A 27,190-nucleotide genomic window follows, 5' to 3' on the forward strand; every position below is an offset into this window, starting at 1 on the left:
TGCTACACGTGCCAGAGCTCCAATTCATGTCCAAATGCTACACGTGCCAGAGCTCCAATTCATGTCCAAATGCTACACGTGCCAGAGCTCCAATTCATGTCCAAATGCTACACGTGCCAGAGCTTCAATTAATGTCACTAATCAGCTACTAATTGCTACATGATTCACATGGCTGACCGACGGTTATTTGTGTCGAAGTCTCCGATTTATGTCCAGCCCCTACATGAGCCGGAGCTCCAATTCATATCTGGCAGCTACACAAGTCAGAACTTCCATTTCACATAGCCTAAAAACTGCGACGACAAGCCAGAACTCTGATTCACATCCGCGACTAGCCACCAACCTCTACATGAGTTGACGTTCCGACTCATGTCCAACTGCTACATTGATTCACATCAATGTCTGGCTGCCAACCGCTACATGAGTCGAACTTCCGATTCATGTCACCGGCCAACCATTACATGAGTCAGAGCTCCGAATCATATTACCACAGGCTATATGGAATCGAGGCTCTATATTGCATTGCTGATCAGCCACTGATTGCTACACGAGCCTAAGCTCTGATTCACTTAGCCTATTGACTTCTATGTGAGCCAGAGCTCCGATTCATGTCCAAACACCAAAAGTGCCAGAGTTTGGATTCATGTCCAAATGCTACAAGTGTCAGAGGTCTAATTCATGTCCAAATGCTACATGTTTCCGAGCTCCGATTCATGTCCAAATGCTACACGTGCCGGAGCTCCGATTAATGTCCAAATGCTACACGTGCCGGAGCTCCGATTCATGTCCAAATGCTACACGTGCCGGAGCTTTGATTCACATTACCAACAGCTACATAATTTTGAACTCCGATTCATATCGCTGACTGGCCACCAACCTGATCGAAGACTCTGATTCACATCAAATGACTGGTCACTGACTGACACATAAGTTACTGACCAGCCAGTGATTGCAACATAAGCCGCAGCTCTGATTCACTTAACTGGCCACATTTGCAGTGGAGCCACATGACTAACCAGCAGCTTCAGCGTTCAATGCTCCATTATGTCCCACTCACTGCTCCCCTTATTCTCTGCACCGGGCAGCAGTTGTTACCTCGTTTGATGAGCTGGACACAAAGGGTCTTTGGAGAAAAGGGAAAAGGGCAATTTATTCTGAATATAGAAGAGAATCCAATTTTGGTGAGTAAAAACTACAACTTAGTGCATGGATTGCAGTTTTTCCACCTCCATCTTCTTGACTCGCTCCTTTTATATTGACCTGATTGCAGCCACTGTGCAGACCTGTCCTAAAGCAAACATTACCACGGGGCACCGCCGGTCCAGAAACTCACTGCCCCTACTAATTGAGTGCTGGATCACTAAATACCACAGAGGGTGAGAAGAATGGGAAAACATCCTTGTTGGCCTTTTTTGTCTTAAAAAAATTTAAGAACAGTAGAAAAAGGGGGAAGTCTAAAAACAGTTCGTATAAAAGAGCTGTCATAGATTAAAAGTGGGCCGACAGGAAGGAGTAAAAGTCTGAAAAATGGTGAAAGGCTAAAAATGGGGTACAATGAGGACCGGATCAGTGATTGACGGGGTACATTGGGCTTTGGTATGAGGACTGGATCGATGATTCACAGGGTACAATGGGCCCTCGGTTTGGGGACTGGACCAGAGTTTCCTGGGGTACAATGGGCCCTCATTGTGAAGACCAGATCAGTGATTCCCGAAGATGAACACAACTCCACAGGAACTTCTTCCTTGGCTCGCTGTCTCCGGCACTATGGTGTGAGGGTGCCACATGGGCAAAGTCCCAGGTCAAAGATGACCAGTCTCAGTGGCTATTACCTGCAGGCTGCATACATGTCCAATGCCCTTTGTCACTCCTTCCCTGAACAGGAGCTTGGTACCCGGCTTTAGATATTCTGGGTGCTTGATAAAGCGGAAGCGTACAACAGCCTTCTCTCCTGTTCGCAGTTCATCCTGAGGGATGGAAGAGGCACAAGGATCAAGAAAATAAAAGATAACAGAACATAAAGATATTGATAGGGACACCTGAAACCTCCACATTCTATGTACTCCAACAATTCTTTACACCTGGACTATTTCTGATTAAAAGGTTTAGTCCACAACCCCACAGACCTGGGGGGCACTGCCCTCCCTGATTTTAATCTCTACTATATCGCCTCACAATTATCCCAACTGTACCATATCGACCAGACGGACAAGGAACGGTTTCTCCAGCTGCTCTGCCCGAGATGGGCTTGACGCACTGAGGACTCAATCTACGCGCCGGCTATGGGCTCTAGTGGTGCGGGACTGGGGGACAACAGACGGACCCAGCTGTACCATTACAGGGACTTAGCTCCTACCAAGCTAGGGATACCAATCTACAATGATTATACTCCTTTATGGCACAATAAAACTTACACCTACTGCACCTACCTGATGCAGACCGCTGGTCTAATCATGGTATTCTCTACATGCACCAACTGTTCGCCGACGGAACCCTCAAACCTTACACCACGCTTAGCAAACAAATTTCACTCCCCAGATACATGCTCTTTCAATTCTTGCAGGTGAGACACGTGGTCCGGGCTTAGTTTCCGGGGTCCACCCCGCAGTCTGCCCCTAATCCACTTATAGCTATAATCAAAAGTTTCAACCAAATTATCGTATAAACTCAAACCTCGCTGGGAGAGAGTGTTGGGCCCCCTGGAGGATGAGGAATGGGAAGAGGCCTTAGAATCCTGCAAGGCTGTCTCACCCAAGCTCTCCGACAGATTGACTCAAATCTATATTATCCATCAGGCATATCTCACCCCCCTTCGGGTTGCCAGATATTGAAGCACCCAATCTACACTCTGTCAGATGTGTGGGAGGGAGGTGGGTACGTTCTTTCACTTAATATGGTCATGTCCCAAAGTGCAGGGCCTGTGGGCACAAGCTGTAACATTTCTGCACAATCACATGGGCTCTCCGGTCACGCTGGACCCGAAACAGTGTCTACTTGGGGTGCTTCCGGATACTATAGACAAATATATGTAGGCGTTCCTGCATGAGACCTTGTTCTCGGTGTGGAGGGTTATTACCCGGAATTGGATACGACCCGTACCCCCCAAGCTTGTGGAGTGGAAGGTGGAGGTCAATAATAATCTACCATACAAAAAGATTATGTACATTAACAGGGAATGCCCGACCAAATATGACAAAATTTGGGACCGTTGGCTACAAGACTGTGATACTTGTACGTAAGGCGCCACGGGTCTGTGTTGCCAGATGGGTGGCCTACACCTGGCTGAGCGCACTGTTGCGGGTCTGGGGGACCTGCATGTTCGGCACCAGATACTGCTCTCTCTCTTTTTCTTCTGTTAACCGGTTAACGCCCGCCGCATGTACATCCACAGAATGGCACGTACAGGCATATGGGCGTACATGTACGTCCCCGCCTTTCCGCGGGTCCGATCGGGACCCCCCCCCCCCCCGGTACATGCGGCGGTCGGTAACCCGCAGGGAGCGATCCGGGACGACGGCGCGGCTATTCGTTTATAGCCACCCCATTGCGATCGCTCCCTGGAGCTGAAGAACAGGGAAAGCCGTATGTAAACGCGGCTTCCCCGTGCTTCACTGTGGCGGCTGCATCGATCGAGTGATCCCTTTTATAGGGAGACTCGATCGATGACGTCAGTCCTACAGCCACACCCCCCATCAGTTGTAAACACACACTAGGTGAACCCTAACTCCTACAGCGCCCCCTGTGGTTAACTCCCAAACTGCAACTGTCATTTTCACAATAAACAATGCAATTTAAATGCATTTTTTGCTGTGAAAATGACAATGGTCCCAAAAATGTGTCAAAATTGTCCGAAGTGTCCGCCATAATGTCGCAGTCACGGAAAAAATCGCTGATCGCCGCCATTAGTAATAAAAAAAAAAAATTAATAAAAATGCAATAACACTATCCCCTATTTTGTAAACGCTATAAATTTTGCGCAAACCAATCGATAAACGCTTATTGCGATTTTTTTTACCAAAAATAGGTAGAAGAATACGTATCGGCCTAAACTGAGGAAAAAAACATTTTTATATATGTTTTTGGGGGAGATTTATTATAGCAAAAAGTAAAAAATATTGCATTTTTTTCAAAATTGTCGCTCTATTTTTGTTTATAGCGCAAAAAATAAAAACCGCAGAGGTGATCAAATACCACCAAAACAAAGCTCTATTTGTGGGAAAAAAAAGGACGCCAATTTTGTTAGGGAGCCACGTCGCACGACCGCGCAATTGTCTGTTAAAACGACGCAGTGCCGTATCGCAAAACCTGGCCTGGGCATTTAGCAACAAAATGGTCTGGGGCTTAAGTGGTTAATTAAAAAAAAATATTTGTTTGTTGGTCATGACACCGGTTTTGAACTGTCGGTATTCTGATTACTGTACATCCTCATGTTATCATTGACACGTTAGATGTATGTAATGACATGTATGCACTTTTTGTTACAATAAAGTTGGTTGGGAAGGGGGAAAAAAAAGGGGGGGGGGAATAAAAAAAAGAGAAAAAGAAAAGGGAAAAAAAACTCCACTACTGAATCCAGCTATACTAAATGTTACATTTTCCATGCTAAAATTCATATACAAATGCTAGTATGATTGTACAAATGTTAATTTTGATTAAAAAAAAAGTTTATTTGTAAACAAAGGTTTAGTCCACCTTTCGCAAAAATTAATAAAATCGCAGCTCTAATAAAAAAAAAAATGTGCGTTTACAGGTACAACGCACAGCCACTTCAATTTGGTGTGAGGTCACCAAGCTGCTGTCTGGCCATCCTCAAGACTAGACGTAGGGGTCGCTACGCACACACAATTTTGTTTTAAATTAACTTTCTTAGCCAGATTCAGGTAGAGTTACGCCGGCGTATCAGTAGATATGCCGTCGTAACTCCGAATCTGCGCCGTCGTATATTTAAGCGTATTCTCTAATTGAGATATGCTTAAATGTTGCCAAGATACGACCGCCTGCACCGTCGTATCTAAGCTGTCTATTTACGCTGCCCGTTACCGGCGTGTACGCTGATTTACGCCTAGAATGCGTAAATCAGCGAGATACACCTGTTCACGAACGTACGCTTGCCCGTCGCAGTAAAGATACGCCGTTTACGTAAGGCGTTTTCAGGCGTAAAGATAAACTAACAAAAAGATGGCGCAGCCAATGTTAAGTATGGACGTCGGAACCACGTTGAATTAAAAAATTTTTACGTTGTTTGCGTAAGTCGTCCGTGAATGGTGCTGGCCGTAATTTACGTACACGTCGAAAGCAATGAGTCTTTGCGGCGTAATTTGGAGCATGCGCACTGGGATACGTCCACGGACGGCGCATGCGCCGTTCGTTAAAAAACGGCATTTACGTGGGGTCATGCTTTATTTACATAAAACACGCCCACCTCTTCACAATTTGAATTAGGCGCGCTTACGCCGGCACATTTACGCTACGTCGCCGTAACTTAGGACGCAAGTGCTTTGTGAATACAGCACTTGCCTCTCTAACTTACGGCGGCGTAGCGTATATGAGACACGCTACGCCTGCCTAACGTTAGGCACGTCTACGTGAATCTGGCTATCTATGTCTTTTCCTTGCAAGGAACACTGCTTTTTTTTTCTCTCTCCTGAAAGGAAGGATGATAAACCCTAATGTCAATTGCTGCTGTGTCCGTCCATGAACGGAAGAGAAAATAGGATTTTTGTACTCAACGTAAAATCCATTTCTCGGAGTTCATGGACGGACACAGCAGCAATTGACCTTAGGGTTTATCATCCTTCCTTTCAGGAGAGAGTCTCTCCTGGAAGGAAGGAAGGATATAATACCCTAAGGTCAAATGCTGCTGTGTCCGTCCATGAACGGAAGAGAAAAAACATTTTAAATAAAGAACTTTGAACTGTCTCCGAGGGAAGAGGAGGAGCGAGTGCTGCTGAATTAAACCACAAGTGATATATAAACAAAATGCTTTAGTATTCTTTTCCTGGAGGAACAGGTTGAAGCATCTACTGTATGTATAATAAAGTCCATGTAATAAGGAGACCTTGTCCATTTAGGATAAAGCCCACACCCCAAACACCTTATATTGTCTTTCACAGCACCCCCCTCACTGCTCCGGAAACACTGACCTTGGAAACACTGCCATCATTGCAGCCTCGCCAGTGTCAGATCCCTGCTGTCTCCGAGGGAAGAGGAGGAACGAGTGCCGCTGAATTACAGAGCCGCGATCTTCTGTGTACCGGGCGCTCCGTCACTCACAGCCACGCCTCCTGGCCCTGCTCATATGATAGACAGTTGCCCAATGCGGGGCCAGGAGGCGTGGCTGTGAGTGACGGAGCGCCCGGTACACAGTAGATCACGGCTCTGTAATTCAGCGGCACTCGTTCCTCCTCTTCCCTCGGAGACGGCAGGGATCGGCGTATAACGCTCACCCGTGATTTTCCCCCTATTTTCAGGGGAAATAAGTGCGCGTTATACGCCGATAAATACGGTATATGCACAGATTCACTTTATAATTTATTTAGCGAGCGCTGCACTTTATTCTCTATATTACCACATTGTGCCCAACATCGGGGGTTATAGTGTTCAGCCGCTGATTATAATTTCATTATTACCACGTATTATTATATATATCATCGATTATTGATATCACTGTATAACATTTTTATCCTAGTCTAGACGCATGGCTGTAATTTATCCCTGAAAACGGATCTGGGCATAATCAACAGCCGTGTCTAGAAGCCCCGCCTCGCTCCCAGACTGCGCCTGGTGTCTTGTCACATTCGGCTCCCCATTACAGATTGCTCCGGAAGTGACGTTCCGTCGCCGCCATCTTGCTACACCCCACACCATTGCACAGTAATGATAGAGTGAGAAGGGGGCAAGCGGACATCTTGTTACACCCACCAGAGTTTTAGATTTCACAGTTATTTACAACACAAAACGGAGCTTATATGCTTAAATACAGTGTTTGGAAATCCGACGGACTGTTTACATGTTAAATTTTTAAAGGAGCAGCAAACCTGCGGACCTGGACCTTACGTGGTTGCTATTGTGACACAACACCTCTGATTTTCACATTTAACATGTAAACAGTCCTGTTGGATTTACAAACACTGGGGTAGATTCAGAAAGCAATTGCTTAGTTGCGCCGGCGTATCGACTGCTCCTGATTCAGAGAGCTCGATACGCCAACTGCAGCCTAAGATATGACTGGCATTCGCCCAGACGAAGCTATGCATTGACCATGCGAAACTAGTCGGCGAGGATCTTTTTATTTTGACCATCCGGTTATCTTACAGACTTGCATGTCTGTGTGATTCTCATACGATGAGGCTTAAGAAGCTGTCTGAGACTGTATGACAAATACAACTGAGAGCAGAGCTAAAACTTCAGGCAACCATTGAAGGATATAGAACATGATTTGATTCCTGTTTTAAACCTACGGATGTGAGTCTTTGGGGATAACAGCAAAACCAGCTATAAAGCTAATCACTGCAATAGTGAATGACACACATGAAGTAATATCTTCAGAGTATGAGGACATCAGTTGGTCTGTATGTTATCTATATTTGAACAGATCCCCCTACATGATTGCAAACGGCTGGAGAATCCTTCTCAACCAGCCTGGCTGGACACACAGACGCTGCGATCTTTCCTTCTGTGGACTACAATCACGAACGGCAGAAGCAAACACCTGAATGTTCCAGGACTGGTAAAGTACCCACTGTGAATTAATGCTCCTCTCTTCTATACTTTATGAGAACGCATTTTTTGGAAAATATTGAAATCATATGCTGGACTTTCAGGGACCCCTCTGAAATATATGTGGGTCTTTCTGCCTCAGGAATCCAATCTTTTCCAGGCATTGTTGCAATTACTGCACTTTCACTCTGTAAGGACGTATACAGGTAGCTTCCTGTCCCTTATTTTTCTCAAGATTTGTGAATATCCATCAGCCACAGTTGCCTTACATCAACTAGCAGAGATACAATACTCTTGGTTTGAATCTATATGTAGCGGAGTACATTCAACATCAATTACATGAGGATATACACAGGATTTCCTGCTCCCTCTTTGATTGCTATAAGATTGCTACATTGATTCCTCTTCCTTCTATCTCTGTCACCTCTGGTTTCTTATTTCTCTCAGCAGCTCGAGCTTCAGATGAGACTGGAGGGATAATATATTTTCTCTACTTTTCAATAAGTTTGTTTATTGGTTAATTTCATTCAGGGATTTCCCTGTAATATATATCCCTCCATACTATCTGATATCCGGATGGCCTTTATATTTATAGGTTTTGTATATATTTTTTCTTTATTGTTAGTATGTGGAGGCTGCCTTGCTGGTCTCAATATACCCTATAATCGGTGAACCGCACTGCAGCCAATCTTTTAATAATATTGTTCCTTATCCAATCAAGTTCTTCCATTATATGTATTATTAATATTTAATTAAAACATTTTCTACCTTTGAATAATTATTTAGTCAGGTGTATTTCCTTATAGTCCTTCTTTTCGGTTTGACCCTCTTGTTCAAACAATTTTTTCATATATGCAGTTATAGGACTGGAAACCTGACCTATTTACATATTTAACAACTACAAGCCTCATATCTTTATATCTCCTATATGACTGGCATAAGGCTCTTATGCCGTCGTATCGCAGGCTGCATTCTTACGATGGCCGCTAGGTGGCGTTCCCGTAGTGGTCAGCGTATAGTATGCAAATTGCATACTAACGCCGATTCACAACCCTACGCGAGCCCTGCGTACGCATTTTACGTCGTTTGCGTTCGTCGGGTTCTGCGTAAGGCTGCTCATGCTATTAGCAGGGGCAGCCAATGCTAAGTATACCCGTCGTTCCCGCGTCGCGAATTTTAAATTTTACGTTGTTTGTGTAAGTGAATTGTGAATGGCGCTGGACAGCATTTACGTTCACTTTGAAGCAAATGACATCCTTGCGACGTCATTTGCCGCAATGCACGTCGGGAAAGTTTCCCGACGGAGCATGCGCACTACGTTAGGCGCGGGAACGCGCCTAATTTAAATGATCCACGCCCCCTACGGGATCATTTAAATTACGCGCCCTTACGCCTGGCATTTTTAAGGAGCGCCCGCGCAAATTACGTAGCTACTGCTTCATGAATGAAGCGTAGCGCACGTAATTTACGGAGGTGCAGCGTTAAAACGGTACGCTGCGCCTCCGTAAGAGGGCGCAAAAGGTACCTGAATCTGACCCACTGTATTTAAGCATATAAGCTCAGTTTTGTGTTGAAAATAACTGTGAAATCTAAAACTCCGATGGGTGTAACAAGATGTTCGCTTGCCCCCTCACACTCATACTCATTACTGTGCAATGGTGTGGGGTGTAGCAAGATGTTTGGTACTTAACACCCAATTACATAGTAACATAGGTAGATAGTACAGACACAGGTCATTACTTTTTCTTTTTTAATGACGACCCTGTGAGGCAACCATTCCCCAGATTATGGAGTTACCAATTATAGGTGAAGGTGTGTTTCTAACGGTGGGTACACACTGTCCAAAAATCATCTGGTTTAGCAGGAACCGGCCGACCTTCAGTCAATGTGTACAGCAGTCTGTCTGACAGAAGCTGATCCAACGACCAGCTTTTGTCAAAAGGGACATGATAGAAAACCAGCATTCGATCAGCGCTTGCAGCCACTAGCTGCAAGGTATGATCAGTGTATGTTGAGTCCCCCTTCGTTCACACCGGTGTGATCTGACAGTTCCAAATCACATGACAGGTCGCACCCATTGTCAACAATGAAACCGTTCGAATTGCCATGACTCCTGTCGCAGGAACTTTGAAAAAGGTTCCTGCACTACTTCTTTTTGATTTCATAGCGACTTGCATAGACAAGCTGTTAATCCAAGTTGCCAGGTGTTAATCGGGAGGTGCAAATCGCACTGATCGGCAGCTTTCAAAGCTGCACCACTGTGAACCAGGGCTTGGGCTGCTTCGCACTTGAAATCCTGATGACAGGGACAACTGAAGGGATCTCTATAGGAGGGCAGATAAATACTCATCAATTTCAATTGCATTGCTCTCTCACTGGCTGGATGAGCGAGGTGTCACTCCACCCCAGCAAGTTCCAATTTCTTAATTTTTTTGTCAGCAAGGGAGTGACACCAAGCAAGCAGGCGAGTACTCTGCATATTTTAGCAATCCTGGAGAGTTGTCACCAGCGACAAGTTGGCAAGCATGACATCAGGAGGGGCAAATAATATCTCTATGGAAGACCAACCAGAGATGAGAAAAAACAGGAAAAAGATGGAAAGTCCTAGAAAGCTGCTGCTCAGTCTTACCTTCCCATGGATGTGCTCCAGGATGGCCGTCTGTCGGACATTTCCCACGTGCACAGTGACCTGCACTCCACGCCTGCAGGAGGTAGCATGGAAGAGGAGGACGATTTCTGCCTCGAAGACCCAACAAACTGTGGGCATCATCTCCGGACTGACCAGCACCATACCCTGGACGGATAAAAAGGAGTATGAGCACAGGTAAAGAAACCTAGAAGACCTAGAATATTATGTGTAAGGACTGACACTAAGCAAAAGGGTTCAGCTCCTCCCTCTGTGGATGGTACCCCCCGCACAAGTGAGATCATGAGTATCTAGAACCAACATTTGGGCCCTGGGCCAGGAAAAGAAGTATGAGAACACAAAGAAACTTGGGGGTAGGATGTTACTTGGAAGGGCAGACACTAGAGCTGCACGATTAATCGTAGAAAATCGTTATCGCGATTCTCCGCCCCCCACAATCTCAATCCTGGATTTGAACAATCCTCCTAGTAGGGTTCAAATCAGCTTACATTGCGTGTATCGATCAATGGTGTCCTTGGGATGCTGGCATTGGTACCAGGGCCGGTCAGTGTCAGTGTCTCTCTCGACTCTGTGTGTCCCAGCAGGCATCTCCTGCTGTGTGTATAGGAGGTTAGTGTGTTAACTTTGGCTGCGCTGTGAGAAAAGTCCTGCCCTCCTCCTAGATCAGCTTGTGTGATAGGCAGAACAATGCGTCTATCACACAAGCTGATCTAGGAGGAGGGCGGGACTTTTCTCTCAGCGCGGCCAAAGTTTTCACACTAAGCTCTGATACACACAGCGGGAGATGCCTGCTGTGTGTGAAGTGTAGAGGAGGAGGAAGGGAGGGGAGCACTGCAGCCACACTGGCAGCGTGTGTGATAGGTTCTCTTTCATGTCACCCTGCCCCGGCAGCCCCTCCTCTCTTCTCGTCCATCCCCATTTGCTTGTGACATCATCTGGGATGGACGAGAAGAGAGGAGAGGCCGCCGGGGCAGCGTGACATTAGAGAGAACTCATCACAGATGCTTCCTGCATACTGGCTGCCAGGTAAACGCTGTGCCCCAATGTGCTCCAATATGCCCCAATGTGCTCCAATATGCCCCGATGTGTGTCAATATGCCCTGATGTGCCATGTGTCCTGATGTCCCGTGCCCTGATGTCCTGTGCACCAGTCTGCTGTGCCTCAATGTCGTGTGCCCTGATGTGCTTTGCCCTTTACCCTGATGTGGCCTGGTGTGCTGTACCCTGATGTGCTATGCCCTGATGTTCACTGTGCCCTGATGTGCACTTTACCCTGATGTGTTGTGCCCTGTGCGTGCGTGCGCGCCGGGGGGGGGGGGGGCCGACCCTGATTGGTACTGTGGCGTGAGGTCGCCTGTGTCGAAGCGAAGGGGAAGCAGTCGCCAGTCGGAACCAGCGTGAAATGCAAAATGGCGGACTCGGAGATACCGGAAACCGACGTCAGCAAAGAACATGCTGTGAATGGGCAGGATCGCGTTTCTTCCCACAGACAGAGGTCCAGGAGACAGCGCGCCCTTCCTTGCTCCTACAAGCCTGTACATGTCACAGGAACGTTTAATAACTGAAATGTAAGCTGCAAAGATTTACTGTTTCTTTTTTTTTTCAGAATAAGCAATATATTAATTCTCTCTCTCTCTCTCTGGCATTAATTGTCTCTCTCTATCTCTGGCAATATATCAATTCCCTCTCTCTGGCAATATATTAATTCTCTCTGGCAATATATTAATTACGTTTTTGAGAATTGCGATCTTCATTTTAAGCAAAAAAAATTGTGATTCTCATTTTTTCCAGAATCGTGCAGCTCAATAAGCTCCTCTCTCTGTGTGTGGTGCCCCCTCTGTACAGGATGTGAGAGCGTTGGAGTTGCTTAAAAATAAAAGAAGGTAAACAAAAACCACCTGAGCAAAGTTATGGACAGGCTGAATCACGCCAATGTAAAAACTCAGATGAAAAGGGCACACAAACCCAATGTATTCGGTGGCTAAGCCTTGTTCCCTTCATCAGGACAAGCTGCCAACAAGGAGCTGCTGGCGAGCGTGGCAGTTACATTAATAGTGAAGTATCTGCTACCAAGTTCACATACACATTTTGTGAGCCCTGATCACGGTAAGGAGCTTCAATTTTAGATTTACTCATTCCAGTAACAGCCCAGGGTGACCGTGGAAGTCCTATTTTGTGTGTGCAGAATTTGCTAACCTAATGCCAAGGCACATAAATACCGCTCAGTGGTGTTGAACTACTTCCCACCCGGCCACTGTACATATAGGGCCGGGTGGGCGCTTCCTCCCGGGTGGACGTTCAGGAACATCCCTCAGAAGGAGGGGGAAATCGCACACATGCGTTCCCGCACAGTGGCGTGATAACGATGCGCTTGTGTCACCTCCGATCAGCAGGAGGGCTCCGTGATTGGCCCTCCTGATCACATGACGGCTGTGTCCAATCACAGCCGTCATGTGATGTAAATAGAGAGCCGGTTGCTAGGGGGCAGCACAGTGGTGTAGTGAGTAGCACTCTCGCCTAGCAGTAAAAAGGGTTTCCTCCCACACTCCAAAGACATGCTGGTAGGTTAATTGGCTTCTGCCTAAAATTGGCCCTAGTATATGAATGTGAGTTAGGGACCTTAGATTTAGGGCCGAAAAAACTAATCGATTAATCGACAATTAATTGATTATGAAATTAATCGATTACAATTTTCATAATCGATTAATCGGCCAATAACATAATGGGGTTAAAAAAACTAAAATTATCCCTTTATAGTACAAAAAAGCAAATCGCTACTGTAAATATTACTTTCACTGTCCCACAGTAAAAAAAAAAATGAACCCCTTACAGTAGCGATTATTTGCTCTTTTTGTACTTATTTTAGTTTTTTTAACCCCCATTAGGTTACTAAACATCTCAGGCCGGGGTCACACCTCTGTTTTTTGGTGCTTTTTGCAGAAACACACTACAGTTCATTTACATGTTTTCCTATGGGACACGTTCACATCCATGATTTTTTTTCAGCTGCTGCGTATTTGGAAAGGGCAAGGACTTTTTAACGCGAAACGGTGCTATTTTGTTTTTTTTGGTTCAATATACTCCAATGGAGAAGCTGCAGAAAAGCATGGAATGTGTTTTTGCTGCTATTTGTGTTTTTTAATCTGCCCAACAACAAATTGGGCCAAAAATAATAAAAAATTCAATTTCTTTATTTTTTTAAGGCTATTATCCGATTAATCGAAACAATAATCGGCCAACTAAACGATTATGAAAATAATCGTTAGTTGCAGCCCTACTTAGATTGTAAGCTCCTTGAGGGTAGGGACTGATGTGAATGTACATTGTATATAAGCGCTATTTAAGTACCTAAATAATAAATAGGTGATCGGCTCGGCTCTCCTCACACAGAAGTTGTCAATGAGGAGAGAATATCGCTGCAGCCGGCTGGTGATCAGCGAGTATGAGCCGTTTTTTTACACACTGATCACCGGACCAGTGTCCCTACACATGTCCCCACACAATGTTAACACGCAAGTCCCCAAAACACTGTCCCCACACACTAAAAACATCTGTCCACCACATATGCAACAGTAAAATCACATGTCCCAATGATCATCTGCACACATATATCCGTGATCACACGAACCAATTATTATGCACTTAACAGGATTTTTTTTTTTTTTACGAAAAACATGTAGCAGAATACATTTTGGCTTAAATTTATGACAAAATTTGATTTGATTGGATTTCTTTTAAAATAGAAAGAAGAAATTGTTATTTTTTCCCCAAATTTCCACTCTTTTTTTGCTTATATCGCGAAAAATAAAAAATAAATATGAGTCGTGAATAAATACCACCAAAAGAAAGCTCTATTTGTGTGAACAAAATGATAAAAATCTAAGTTGGGTACAGCGTAGCATGACCGTGCAATTGTCATTGAAAGTGAGAGAGCGCTGAAAGCTGAAAATTGATCTGGGAAGGAAGGGGGCAACAGTGCCCAGTATTGATGTGGTTAACCACTTGCGCCCCCCCCCCAGTGCACATATAACACGACGTGTACGTGGCACAAACACTGGGCAGCCTTGCGTTGGTGGTGTAGTGGTGAGCATAGCTGCCTTCCAAGCAGTTGACCCGGGTTCGATCCCCGGCCAACGCAATCTCCGGAGCCGAGCAGTCCACTAATGTCACATGCCATGCCTGATAAAATCTTATGGAGGCCAGGTGGTGAAGAAAATCTCTGGGCATCCAGCACCATCCATCTACTCTGAATCATGCAGCTCCCTGCAAAACTCAGAAACCAAACAAACCAGACAAAATGGTAAAATGTAGTAAATGTGTGAATGGAAGCTCTAACGATGCAAGGCCTCGATTCCTCTGGTATCTAATTGTATTGTATTGTAACCGTCTGCCTAAGGCCCCTTTCACATTGAGGAGTTTTTCAGGCGGTACAGCGCTAAAAATAGCGCTGCTATCGCGCCTGAAAAACTCCTTCACTGCAGACTCAATGTGAAAGCCCGAGGGCTTTCACACTGAGGCGATGCGCTGGCGGGAGACAAAAAAATCTCCTGTCAGCAGCATCTTTGGAGCGGTGAGAGGAGCGGCATGTATACCGCTCCTTCACCGCTCCTTCCCATTGAAAACAATGGGAAACCGCGGCAATACCGCCCGCAATGCGCCTCTATAGAGGCGCATTGCGGGCGGTATTAACTCTTTATCGGCCGCTAGTGGGGGTTAATACCGCACCGCTAGCGGCTGATACCCGCGGCAATTCCGGCGGTAAAACGCCGCTATTTTTAGCGGCGTTATACCGCCACCGCAGCTCCCGCCCCAGTCTGAAAGGGGCCTTAGTTTTGTAAAGCGCTGAGCAAACTGTTGGTGCTATAGAAATCCTATATAATAATAATAATAATAATAAAAAAAGACCTTGGAAATTGAAGCCTGATGTTAAAACACACACACGCACACACACCTCAGGATATCCTAACCATACATGTGGGCCAAGCAAGGACTGATAAGGATGCAACCTAGCACAATAGGACCAAAACAGAGCTCTCTTCCACAGTGAGTACAGCTCAGAGAGAAAAGCTTACCCTTATGTTTGTATTATTATTATTTATTTATTTGCTTAGTATTTATCCATCTAGGGCTGAGCCTATACCTCTGTGCTCTGCTGTGTCTCCAATGAACATTTAGAGAAAAAAGGCAATTCCCTTGTTATGAGCAACCGGCAACCAAGGCACATTTTACTTAAAGGGTAGTAAACCCTCTCTGACCAGTTTTACCTACAGGTAAGCCTAGATTAACCACTTAAGCCCCGGACCAATATGCAGCTAAATGCCCAGAGGTGTTTTTGCAATTTGGCACTGCGTCACTTTAACTGGTAATTGCGCGGTCATGCAATGTTGTACCAAAACAAAATTGGCGTCCTTTTTTCCCCACAAATAGAGCTTTCTTTTGGTGGTATTTGATCACCTCTGCAGTTTTTATTTGTTGTGCTATAAACAAAAATAGAGCGACAATTTTGAAAAAAATTCAATATTTTTTACTTTTTGCTATAATAAATATCCCCCAAAAACATATATAAAAAAAAAAATTTCCTCAGTTTAGGCCGATACGTATTCTTCTACATATTTTTGGTAAAAAAAAAAATCGCAATAAGCGTTTATCAGTTGGTTTGCGCAAAATTTATAGCGTTTACAAAATAGGGGATAGTTTTATTGCATTTTTATTAATTATTTTTTTTTTTACTACTAATAGCGGCAATCAGCAATTTTTTTCGTGACTGCGACATTACGGCGGACACTTCGGACAATTTTGACACATTTTTGGGACCATTGTCATTTTCACAGCAAAAAATGCATTTAAATTGCATTGTTTATTGTGAAAATGACAGTTGCAGTTTGGGAGTTAACCACAGGGGGCGCTGTAGGAGTTATGTTTCACCTAGTGTGTGTTTACAACTGTAGGGGGGTGTGGCTGTAGGTCTGACGTCATCGATCGAGTCTCCCTATAAAAGGGATCACTCGATCGATGCAGCCGCCACAGTGAAGCACGGGGAAGCCATGTTTACATACGGCTCTCCCCGTTCTTCAGCTCCGGGGAGCGATCGCGACGGAGCGGCTATAAACGAATAGCCGCGCCGTCGTCCCGGATCGCTCCCCGCGGGTTACCGACCGCCGCATGTACCGGGGGGGGGGGGGGGGGGGTCCCGACCCACGGAAAGGCAGCGACATGCGGGCACGTCGTTCTGCCTTTCTGTGCCATTTTGCAGACGTATATGTACATGCAGCGGTCGTTATGCGGTTAAGGCTTACCTGTAGGTGTTTGCCGCAAAGATATTTGCCACAAAGAGAATGCACCAATGTCTACGACGCATGCGTGCCATAGACATCGACGCAGGCCCACTGAGAATAGCCATTCATAAAACCGACAATGCCGGCTTCGATGGCTCCTGTGTGCATGAGGAGTGACGTCTTCGCTGCTCCGACCAATCACAGCTCCGGAGCGGCGATACCCGGAAGTAACCTTCCTGAGAGATGTCTGCGGGACCGGAGGGGGAGACTAGGACGGCTTTGATCTAAGGCAAGTAATTCATAATGAGCTAGTATGCTAGTGCAGGTTTTTATTTTTTTTGGGGTATACAACCGCTTTAATTGCAGAATAAACACTGTTATATATTTTACAAGTGGGTTAAGTGAATTCCATTGGCCTTGTATCCAACCAATTGTAGATGGCAGTATAATCCGACTGTTTCTAAATTCCCTTGTCCTTCAAGAGACGATGGAGAAACCCCAATGGCTAAGGCTGTGTTGTCACACTGACTATTTTTTAAGTTGACAGAGCTGTACTGTGGGGATTGCACACCTCGTGGTATACACTCACCTTTCGGAGCAGAGAGCGGTCAAATGCCCCCAGTGCCAGGGTCGCGGCTTGTCCAGCACGTAAAACACGGCATGCAGACCGGTTCCTCTGGATGCTGCAAACTTTCAAGGGAAGGAAGCTACCAGAGTCTGTGGGCCCCACCACAAGGTGTTCACCTTCCTTGCATACCCCACTGCAAAGGATTAAAGAAAAGAGTCATGATTTCTATGCGACAGAGCTGTATATACAAGAAAACACAAACTGCCCCTCCCCCTGCTAGCGTACTATGATGCCTAAAGTGTAGCACTGTCCAGTACCATTGAACCAGCCGCTTGGACCAGCATCTTATTGTGGCCATCCATGGGGGTCTCCCGGGAATATATGGAAATTTTACACTAGAATCATTTTAGTATGCTGTAGGTAAGTAACCACATAACATGGGAAAAATATCAAAACTCTATAAAGAGTGACCCTAATTTGTGACTGGACTGAGGACCCCAGTGCTATAATGCGAAGACACTTGGGCCCCTTTCACACTGGGGCTTGATGTACGGTGGCGGTATAGCGCCGCTAATTTTAGCGGCACTATACCGTCAAAATTGCGGCGTTATTCAGCCGCTAGCGGTGCGGTATTAACCCCCGCTAACGGCCGAAAAAGGGTTAATACCGCCGGCAATGCCCCTCTGCAGAGGCGCATTGCCGGCAGTATTACTGCGGTGCCCATTGCTTTCAATGGGAAGGAGTGGTGGAGGAGCGGTAAACACCCCGCTCCTCTCACCGCTCCAAAGATGCTGCTGGCAGGACTTTTGGAGCGGTCCCGCCAGCGCATCGCCTCAGTGTGAAAGCCAGAAGTGAGAAATAATACCGCTCAGAAAACTGCTGATCCCCTGGCTTTGCTTCCGTCCCACCAAGCCAAAAGGGTGCTGGCTATGCACAGGTGCATTGGATGAAAAAGAGGTCCTGGACTGCCGCACTCCTTCAGGCTTTCACATTGAGACTGCAAGGAAGGAGTTTTTCAGGTGGTATTTAGGCGCTATTTTTAAAGCTAAACCGCCTGAAAAACTCCTCAGTGTGAAAGGGGCCTAACTTAGCCACAGTGCTGCCCCCAGTATAGTATTCATAGCCTGCTCCCCCCAACGTTCTGCCCTCATTAAACATTTGTCATCAAGGAGACCTTTCAGGATAAAGACACTTAATACTGATTTATTTACCGATGAGTATCAACACCCCAACATACCTGTAAAGTGTTCCTCCAACCACCGTCCCCACTTCAGGCACTGTATAGATCTCATCAACCTGCCATGAGAAAACAAATACCATTACACTCAGAGGTCTATCCAATCCAAGAAGATAGACACACCTATATAGATGGGTTGACTTCCGTTATAAAGTATAATGCCAAGGGGGTCACCCACATCTTTTGCATTCTAAGATAGAAGACAATGCAGGCAAACACAGCACAAAGATCTGGCCCGTGTTACTGCCACATGGAGGACAACGGTGAGATTTGCCTCAGTAGTTTGCGTCTCTGCCCCTCCCACAACGGTGAGATTTGCCTCAGTAGTTTGCGTCTCTACTGAGTTAACTTGGGCCTCCATGTGGTGTATTTATGTGCTGCGTCACAGTACAGGGTGGAATGTGGAATACACCTCGATATAAAATAAAGTATATATTTTCAACCAAAAAAAAAAAAAGAGTTTTAGATAGATTCACAGAGAAAGGCTTAAACTTGCGGCAGCGTAGCTTAGCCTGTTTAGGCTACGCCGCCGTAAGTTAGCTAGGCAAGTACATGATTCTCAATGTACTTGCCTGCTAATATACGGCGGCGTAGCCTAAAGTGGGCGGGCGTAAGGGCGCCAAATTCAAATGTCTTGGAGGGGGGCGTGTTTTATTGCAATGAGGCTTGACCGCACGTTTTTTACCTTTTTATTTTAATGCGCATGTGCCGGGCGCCTACATTTCCCAGGGTGCATTGCGGCTAAGTACGCCGCACGGGCCTATTGATTTCGACGTGGACGTAAACGACGTAAATCCCGATTCGCGGACGACTTACGCAAACGACGTAAAAAATTCAAATCTCGCGGCGGGAACGGCGGCCATACTTTAACATTGTTATTCCACCTAATAGATGGAATAACTTTAGGCCTGCTAATGCCTTACGGAAACGGCGTAAAACTACTGCGGCGGCCGGGCGTACGTTCGTGAATTGGCGTATCAACTCATTTACATATTCTACGCCGACCGCAATGGAAGCGCCACCTAGCGGCCATCCGAAATATTGCAATCTAAGATAGGATGGCGCAAGCCGTCGTATCTTAGATATGTTTAAGTGTATCTCTGTTTGAGCATACGCTTAAACATAAGTCGGCGTAGATTCTGAGTTAGGTCGGCTTATCTACTGATAAGTCGGCCTAACTCTACCTGAATCTACCTATTTGTGTCTCTGCCCCTCCCATAATGGTGAGATTTCCCTGCATTAGGGTGACACTATAATTTGGCTTTACTGGTATTATTAATGAAAAACTGAAGGTAGGGAAATACCACCACAAGAACCTCCAGAGATACAAGAGGTCGGCATAAGCTTTAGCTTGACAGCAACAACTTGTGTGCCCCTTGGCCAACAAGACATATCTCCCCACCTTACCAACTTGTGACACCCCGATACTCGGCTCACCTGGAACTCCGGCAGCTGCTGCATCAGCTCCTCTTGCTCTCGGCAGTTGGTGAGAGGGGGCAGTATATTTAGGAAGACCTTGAGGAGGTCCAGAGATTCTCCGGTCACACTGGAGATGGCGAAGATCGGGGTGATGCTGTAAAGAGATAATCAGGATCTGATATGGAGGCCAGATATTCACAGATAAAATCTCAAGACAAAAGTAAGATTTTTTTTCAGCAGCCGAAACATATTTCACGAAAATTGTGTTATTGGCATTTTGCCGAGTAGAGAACGAGTTGCTGAATGGCTCAGAAAATAGCGCAATTTTACTATGCTTACGGTGCATTTTTCATGGGTCACGTGACTCAAAAACTGCATCAAAAACGTAACACAGGTGCGTTATTGATGCATTCGTGCTGCATTTTCAACACATTTCAACGGGGAGGTGCGTTTTTTTTTAACTGACACACACAATATTAGGGGATATGAGGCAAGGGTCATGTGACAGGAATACAATACACACAATATAGGAGACACAGAGAGGATAATGTCACAGGGCTATCATATAGAACAGGGATATGCAATTAGCGGACCTCCAGCTGTTGCAAAACTACAAGTCCCATCATGCCTCTGCCTCTAGGTGTTATGCTTGTGGCATATGATATTGGGTAGGGGGAAGGCATAAGGTGAGGGTTATGTGACAGGAATACAATACACACATAATATGAGGATAATGTGACAGGGCTATCACTTAGAACAGAGATATGCAATTAGCGGACCTCCAGCTGTTGCAGAACTACAAGTCCCACGAGGCATAGCAAGACTGACAGCCACAAGCATGACACCCAGAGGCAGAGGCATGATGGGACTTGTAGTTTTGCAACAGCTGGAGGCTTGCTAATTGCATATCCCTGATTTAGAAGATATGGGGGGACATGAGGTGAGGGTTATGGGACAGGAATACAATACACACAATATGGGGGACACAGAGAGGATAATGTGACAGGGCTATTATACAGACAATAGGTGGGACACATGAGGTGAAGGTCATATGACAGGACAATTATACAGACAGGTAGAGGGTGCAGAGAGGGTCATGTGACTCGGCTATTAAAGAGAACTAATGGCGATATAAAGACATGAGACTGCCCAATGATATTCAGGCCTGGGAAAAGTCCTTACTTGGGTGACTGCGCAAACTGCTGAGCGGCGGTGACGGCATCATCCTCTGTCCGCACCATGAAAGGCACCTTGTTACACCCGGGCTGTTTTAGTGTGCGCTCCAGCTGCCGGAGTGTCCTGTCCACTGTAGGTGGAGCACAGAGATCCACTTTACTGACCACCAAAAAGAACGGAACCTTGAGAGCCATGGCCAGACCCAGGTGCTCCCGCGTCGTCCCCGCTGCAGAGAGAGATGTTGCGATTGGTTACATGATATGGGCGAGATATCACATGGTCTAACAGTAACCTTCACAGGAAACGCCTGAATTCCCTAATTTGGAGGGGGGGTCCACACACTTTTGGCTTTAGAACTGCTACACTCTATATACAGTGGAACCTTGGTTTACAAGTAACGCGGTAAATGAGCGTTTTGAAAGACGGGCAACTTATTTTTTTTTTTAATCCTGACTCGGTTTGCGAGCGTTGTCTTGCAAAATGAGCAGAATTCAAGCTAATGGGATGTGCAGTACTGCATTTGGCCAGAGGTGCGAGGGCACCGGTGACATTCAGAATGGGTCAGAAATACTCAGAAACACTCCATTCCCAAGCCTTTCCGAGATCAGCCAAGCTGTCCCCGAGTATTTCCGAGGCTCTCCGGCAGAGAGGGCAGGCAGAGTTTGCGAGCGGATAGGGCGGGTGGAGTTTGTGAGCTACGAGGGCGGGTGTATGCTGCTCCCCCCCCCTCTGTGCGCTGGGTCCTCCTCCATGCTGTGTAATGCTGTGTCCCGTGTCCTGTGTTTCCTTCCATGATGCTGCTCTCCCCCCGAGTGAAGCTGCTGTCCGCGCTCCGTGTCCCCGTCCGTGCTTCTGCTGTCCTCCTCCATGCTCTGTGTCCCGTGTGCCCTTCCGTGATGCTGCTCTCCCCCCGAGTGATTCTGCTGTCGGCGCTCCGCGTCCCCCTCTGTTTTCCTGCTGTCCTCCATGCTCTGTGTCCCCCTCCATGCTGCGCGTCCCGTTTCCCCCTCCATACTGCGCGTCCCGTGTCCCCCTCCATGCTGCGTGTCCCATGTCCCCCTCCTGCTGCTGTCCCCCTCTGTGCTCTGTTTCCCCTCCATGTCCTCCTACACTCCCTCTGTCCTTGTCAGGATGGAAAGCGGAGGTAGGAGCCACTAAACCCGGCTTCTACCTGTTCTGAATGAACAGAATCAGTGATCATTGACTCTGTCCATTTACATAACTGAGCATCGTTACCTGTGTTTACGATGTTTCAGTTTATGAATGGAGAGGAGCCTCTCCTGTCCATTCATTTTAGCTGAGGCTGCAGAGAAAGGGACTGGGGAATCTGTGTCCTTAGTCCCTTTCTCTGTCTCAAAGGTGAGATGTCAGGGGTCTGTTAAGACCCCTGACATCTCACCCAAGCCCCCCACAGTGCTAAAAAAAAAATTACAATAAATATAAATAAAAAAAATGAATTGTAAAAAATAATAAAAATAAAAAAACACACTGACACCATTCCCCCCCCCCCCCCTAAAAAAAAGAAGAAGAAAGCATCAGAAAAAAACATAACAAAAAATTGTAAAAAAAATAAAATACTGACACATGTGCCACTGTCACATGACATTAGAAAAAGTATTGGTAATCAGTATCGGCGAGTACTTGAAAAAAAGTATCGGTACTTGTACTCGGTCCTAAAAAAGTGGTATCGGGACAACCCTAGTTAAAACCACCCGCAAAGCGCCGCTTTGCCGGCGGTATAGCCACGCTGCCCAATCATTTCAATGGCCAGGAGTGGTATACACACCGCTCCAAAGATGCTGCTAGCAGGACTTTTTCTAGTGTCCTGCCAGCGCACCACTGCAATGTAAAAGCCCTCAGGATTTCACACTGGAGTGAAAGGAGCGGCACTTTCAGGGCGCTATATTTTTAGCGTTATAGCACCTGCAAAGCGCCTCAGTGCGAAAGGGGTCTTACAAGCATTCTCCTGGAACGGATAATGCTCTCAATCCAAGGTTCCACTGTACATGTACCCTAAACATACAATGCTAAAAGAGATCAGAACTGCTACAATCTTTATATACAGTGAGGTAAATAAGTATTTGAACACCCTGCTATTTTGCAAGTTCTCCCACTTGGAAATCATGGAGGGGTCTGAAATTGTTATCGTAGGTGCATGTCCACTGTGAGAGACATAATAAAAAAAAAAAATCCAGAAATCACAATGTATGATTTTTTAAACTATTGATTTGTATGATACAGCTGCAAATAAGTATTTGAACACCTGAGAAAATCAATGTTAATATTTGGTACAGTAGCCTTTGTTTGCAATTACAGAGGTCAAACGTTTCTTGTAGTTTTTCACCAGGTTTGCACACACTGGAGGAGGGATTTTGGCCCACTCCTCCACACAGATCTTCTCTAGATCAGTCAGGTTTCTGGGCTGTCGCTGAGAAACACAGAGTTTGAGCTCCCTCCAAAGATTCTCTATTGGGTTTAGGTCTGGAGACTGGCTAGGCCACGCCAGAACCTTGATATGCTTCTTACAGAGCCACTCCTTGGTTATCCTGGCTGTGTGCTTCGGGTCATTGTCATGTTGGAAGACCCAGCCTCGACCCATATTCAAAGCTCTAACTGAGGAAAGGAGGTTGTTGCCCAAAATCTCGCAATACATGGCCCCGGTCATCCTCTCCTTAATACAGTGCAGTCGCCCTGTCCCATGTGCAGAAAAACACCCCCAGAGCATGATGCTACCACCCCCATGCTTCACAGTAGGGATGGTGTTCTTGGGATGGTACTCATCATTCTTCTTCCTCCAAACACGGTTAGTGGAATTATGACCAAAAAGTTCTATTTTGGTCTCATCTGACCACATGACTTTCTCCCATGACTCCTCTGGATCATCCAAATGGTCATTGGCAAACTTAAGACGGGCCTTGACATGTGCTGGTTTAAGCAGGGGAACCTTCCGTGCCATGCATGATTTCAAACCATGACGTCTTAGTGTATTACCAACAGTAACCTTGGAAACGGTGGTCCCAGCTCTTTTCAGGTCATTGACCAGCTCCTCCCGTGTAGTCCTGGGCTGATTTCTCACCTTTCTTAGGATCATTGAGACCCCACGAGGTGAGATTTTGCATGGAGCCCCAGTCCGAGGGAGATTGACAGTCATGTTTAGCTTCTTCCATTTTCTAATGATTGCTCCAACAGTGGACCTTTTTTCACCAAGCTGCTTGGCAATTTCCCCGTAGCCCTTTCCAGCCTTGTGGAGGTGTACAATTTTGTCTCTAGTGTCTTTGGACAGCTCTTTGGTCTTGGCCATGTTAGTAGTTGGATTCTTACTGATTGTATGGGGTGGACAGGTGTCTTTATGCAGCTAATGACCTCAAACAGGTGCATCTCATTTAGGATAATAAATGGAGTGGAGGTGGACATTTTAAAGGCAGACTAACAGGTCTTTGAGGGTCAGAATTCTAGCTGATAGACAGGTGTTCAAATACTTATTTGCAGCTGTATCGTACAAATAAATAGTTAAAAAATCATAAATTGTGATTTCTGGAATTTTTTTTTTTGATTATGTCTCTCACAGTGGACATGCACCTACGATGACAATTTCAGACCCCTCCATGATTTCCAAGTGGGAGAACTTGCAAAATAGCAGGGTGTTCAAATACTTATTTTCCTCACTGTATGTACCATAAACACAAACTGCTGGAAGAAGAAAGTCAAACAACTTTTCAGAAATAAACATCAAATACCTAACACTGATCAGTGGAGGATTAAGCAGGCTACATTATAACAAGGTCTGCTCCACAGGGACCGCTACAGGGTCTGAGGACAACACTCACCGATGCCAGTGTTGGCGCTCACCACCAGCATGGCAAAGTCTGGGCAGTAGCTGGTTAGGCCAAAGATAGTCGTCTTCAAGTACTTGTGGTGTCCGGCCAGATCAATGAATGTGATCATCTTGGAGGCACTTTCACAGATCTGCTCTGCGGTACGAGACTCGCTGTAATTCACCACCTGACCACAGGAGGGCAGAAGACACACTGGTTACATAAATGCACCTATCCCCCTGGCTAACCATAACCCATCTACTCTGCTCTCTCCTATATCACCAAAACCTGAGAAAACTGCTGTCCCGTCCTAAGAATCAGAACCCCTCTCAGTACCCAGTCTCTTCATCCCCACCAACAGCATCCATTCTTCTTCAACCCTGACCAAAATTCCTCTTCACTCCCATCCCTCGCCAGCAGCAAATATTGCTCTTCACCCCCCGAACAACACCCATCCCTCTTCACCCCCAAACCCCCTCCTCAATCCTCTGCCAAAAGCACCCATCCCCTCGACACCCTTCCCAAAGCACCTATTCCTCTTCTTCACCCTTCCAACAGCACCCATCCCTCGCCAGCAGCAAACATTCCTCTTCACGTCTCGCCAACAGCACCCATCTCCCCCCCCCCCCAACAGCACCCATTTCTCTTCACCCCCAACAGCACCCATTCCTCTTCACCCCCATCCCTCGCCAGCAGCAAACATTCCTCTTCGTGTCTCGCCAAAAGCACCCATTCCCCCTGCCACCCCACATCACCCTATTGTCTTCACCCCCTTCCCCCCCCAACAGCGTCCATTCCTCTTCACCCCTTTCCCCCAACAGAACCCATTTCTCTTCACACACCCCCCCCCCCCATCAACAGCACCCATTCCTCTTCACCACCCCCACACCCCCAAAATCCTCACCAGCAGCGCCCATTCCTCTTCATGTCTCACCAACAGCATCCACTCCTCTTCACCACCCCTGGCCCAACAGAACCCATTCCATTTCACCCTGCCAACAGCACCCATTCCTCTTCACCCCGATCGCTCGCTAGGAGCAAACATTCCTCATCACATCCCACCAACACACCCCCACCCCCATTCCTCTTCATGTCTCACATCAGCATCCATTCCTCTTCATGTCTCACTAATAGCACCCATTCCTCTTCACCACCCCCCCAACCCCTGGCCCAACAGAACCTATTCCACTTCACCCTGCCAACAGCAACCATTCCTATTCACCCTCCCAAATCCCTCAGCAGCATGGCGCCCATTCCTCTTCATGTCTCACCAACAGCATCCATTCCTCTTCACTCCCCAAAACCTCTCCAATTCTTCCCTCACTAACCATCCTTTCCTAGTATTTCTCTGTTATTTCCCTCTCACTTGTCTGCACTCAATCCTCCCTCAATACTACCCCACCCCAAGCAACTCTCCCATTCCCTGTTCACATCCTTCCTAAGCATCACTCCTTTGCCCCCTTCCCCACACCACTTTACCCCAGCATCCCTCCGACTGCCTCCTCACCTCTCCCTTGCTATTGAAGCCAAGGATCTCAAAGCTAATACTGGAAGTGCGACCAGACTGGATCTCATGAAGATGGCGGAAGAGATTGAGCCTGGCGCGGCCCCGCCCATTGTCCAGTTCCCCCTGTGTGAGGACCCCCAGTAGAGTAGACTTCCCAGAATCCACATTTCCCAGGACGGCCACTCGAAGGTCCAGAAACTGGAGGAAACAAAAAGTATATCGTCTTGTGTAAGTGGAGATCCACAAAGATACAGAAAGACCATAGACAAGAGAAAAATGCTCCAAAAAAAGGAGCTGGGATTTTCAAAGGTGCCAATTAGATATTACAACAATAGATAAAATTCATACATTTTATTTATTCCATAACCAACATTAAAAAGACTTTTCTCAATAAAAAAAAAATAACACATTTTTTTTCATGAACAAACTCTTGACTGAAGCGTTTAAAACACATTTACTGTAGATCAGGGTTCGACAAATACCGGGCGCCAGGTCGCCGTTGCGCCTAAAATTAGTGACCTGGCGCCTGGGGCAGCACAGCTAAATGAATCTTGTGTCTCCGTGCGCCTCCCCCACGATCACGCGATCTCGTCGGCCGCACTGGCCGGTAATTGAGGCCGCGCCCTCTTGTGGTGGCCGGGGCTGCGACAAGCAAGACTTGCAACACACTCCTCTAGGTATTTCCCGCCGATACGTGACGCTACGCGACATCAGTGCACACAGCGAGCTGCAACGGGAATGGGAGACTTGTTACCTGCAGCGCACAGCCGTCCCCTGTATTATTCACCACAATGTACAGCGGAACCAGATAAAAATTACCCTGGAAC

At 46.4% G+C, this 27,190-nt stretch overlaps 1 protein-coding gene and 1 non-coding gene across 3 annotated transcripts in view; one reads left to right on the plus strand and one right to left on the minus strand.

The window, feature by feature from the left end:
- Nucleotides 1-1,130: 1,130 nt before the first annotated feature.
- The window catches only part of GTPBP2 (GTP binding protein 2), a 48,246-nt gene continuing 22,186 nt past the window's right edge, over nt 1,131-27,190 (minus strand). For both annotated transcript variants that reach the window (XM_040351757.1, XM_040351758.1), the window contains exons 5-12: nt 26,364-26,561; nt 24,869-25,043; nt 21,048-21,267; nt 19,884-20,019; nt 18,447-18,505; nt 17,231-17,402; nt 10,349-10,513; nt 1,131-1,967 (exon numbers count right to left, since the gene is read on the minus strand). In XM_040351757.1, coding sequence (XP_040207691.1) covers nt 1,803-1,967; nt 10,349-10,513; nt 17,231-17,402; nt 18,447-18,505; nt 19,884-20,019; nt 21,048-21,267; nt 24,869-25,043; nt 26,364-26,561 — 1,290 coding nt within the window. In that variant the 3' untranslated portion in view covers nt 1,131-1,802. The remainder of the gene's footprint in view (nt 1,968-10,348; nt 10,514-17,230; nt 17,403-18,446; nt 18,506-19,883; nt 20,020-21,047; nt 21,268-24,868; nt 25,044-26,363; nt 26,562-27,190) is intronic.
- Nucleotides 14,433-14,504, plus strand: TRNAG-UCC. The gene has a single exon. It is a non-coding gene; the product is annotated as a tRNA-Gly (tRNA).

The sequence above is a fragment of the Rana temporaria genome, chromosome 4 (assembly GCF_905171775.1).
Source record: "Rana temporaria chromosome 4, aRanTem1.1, whole genome shotgun sequence".
Lineage (NCBI taxonomy): Eukaryota > Metazoa > Chordata > Amphibia > Anura > Ranidae > Rana > Rana temporaria.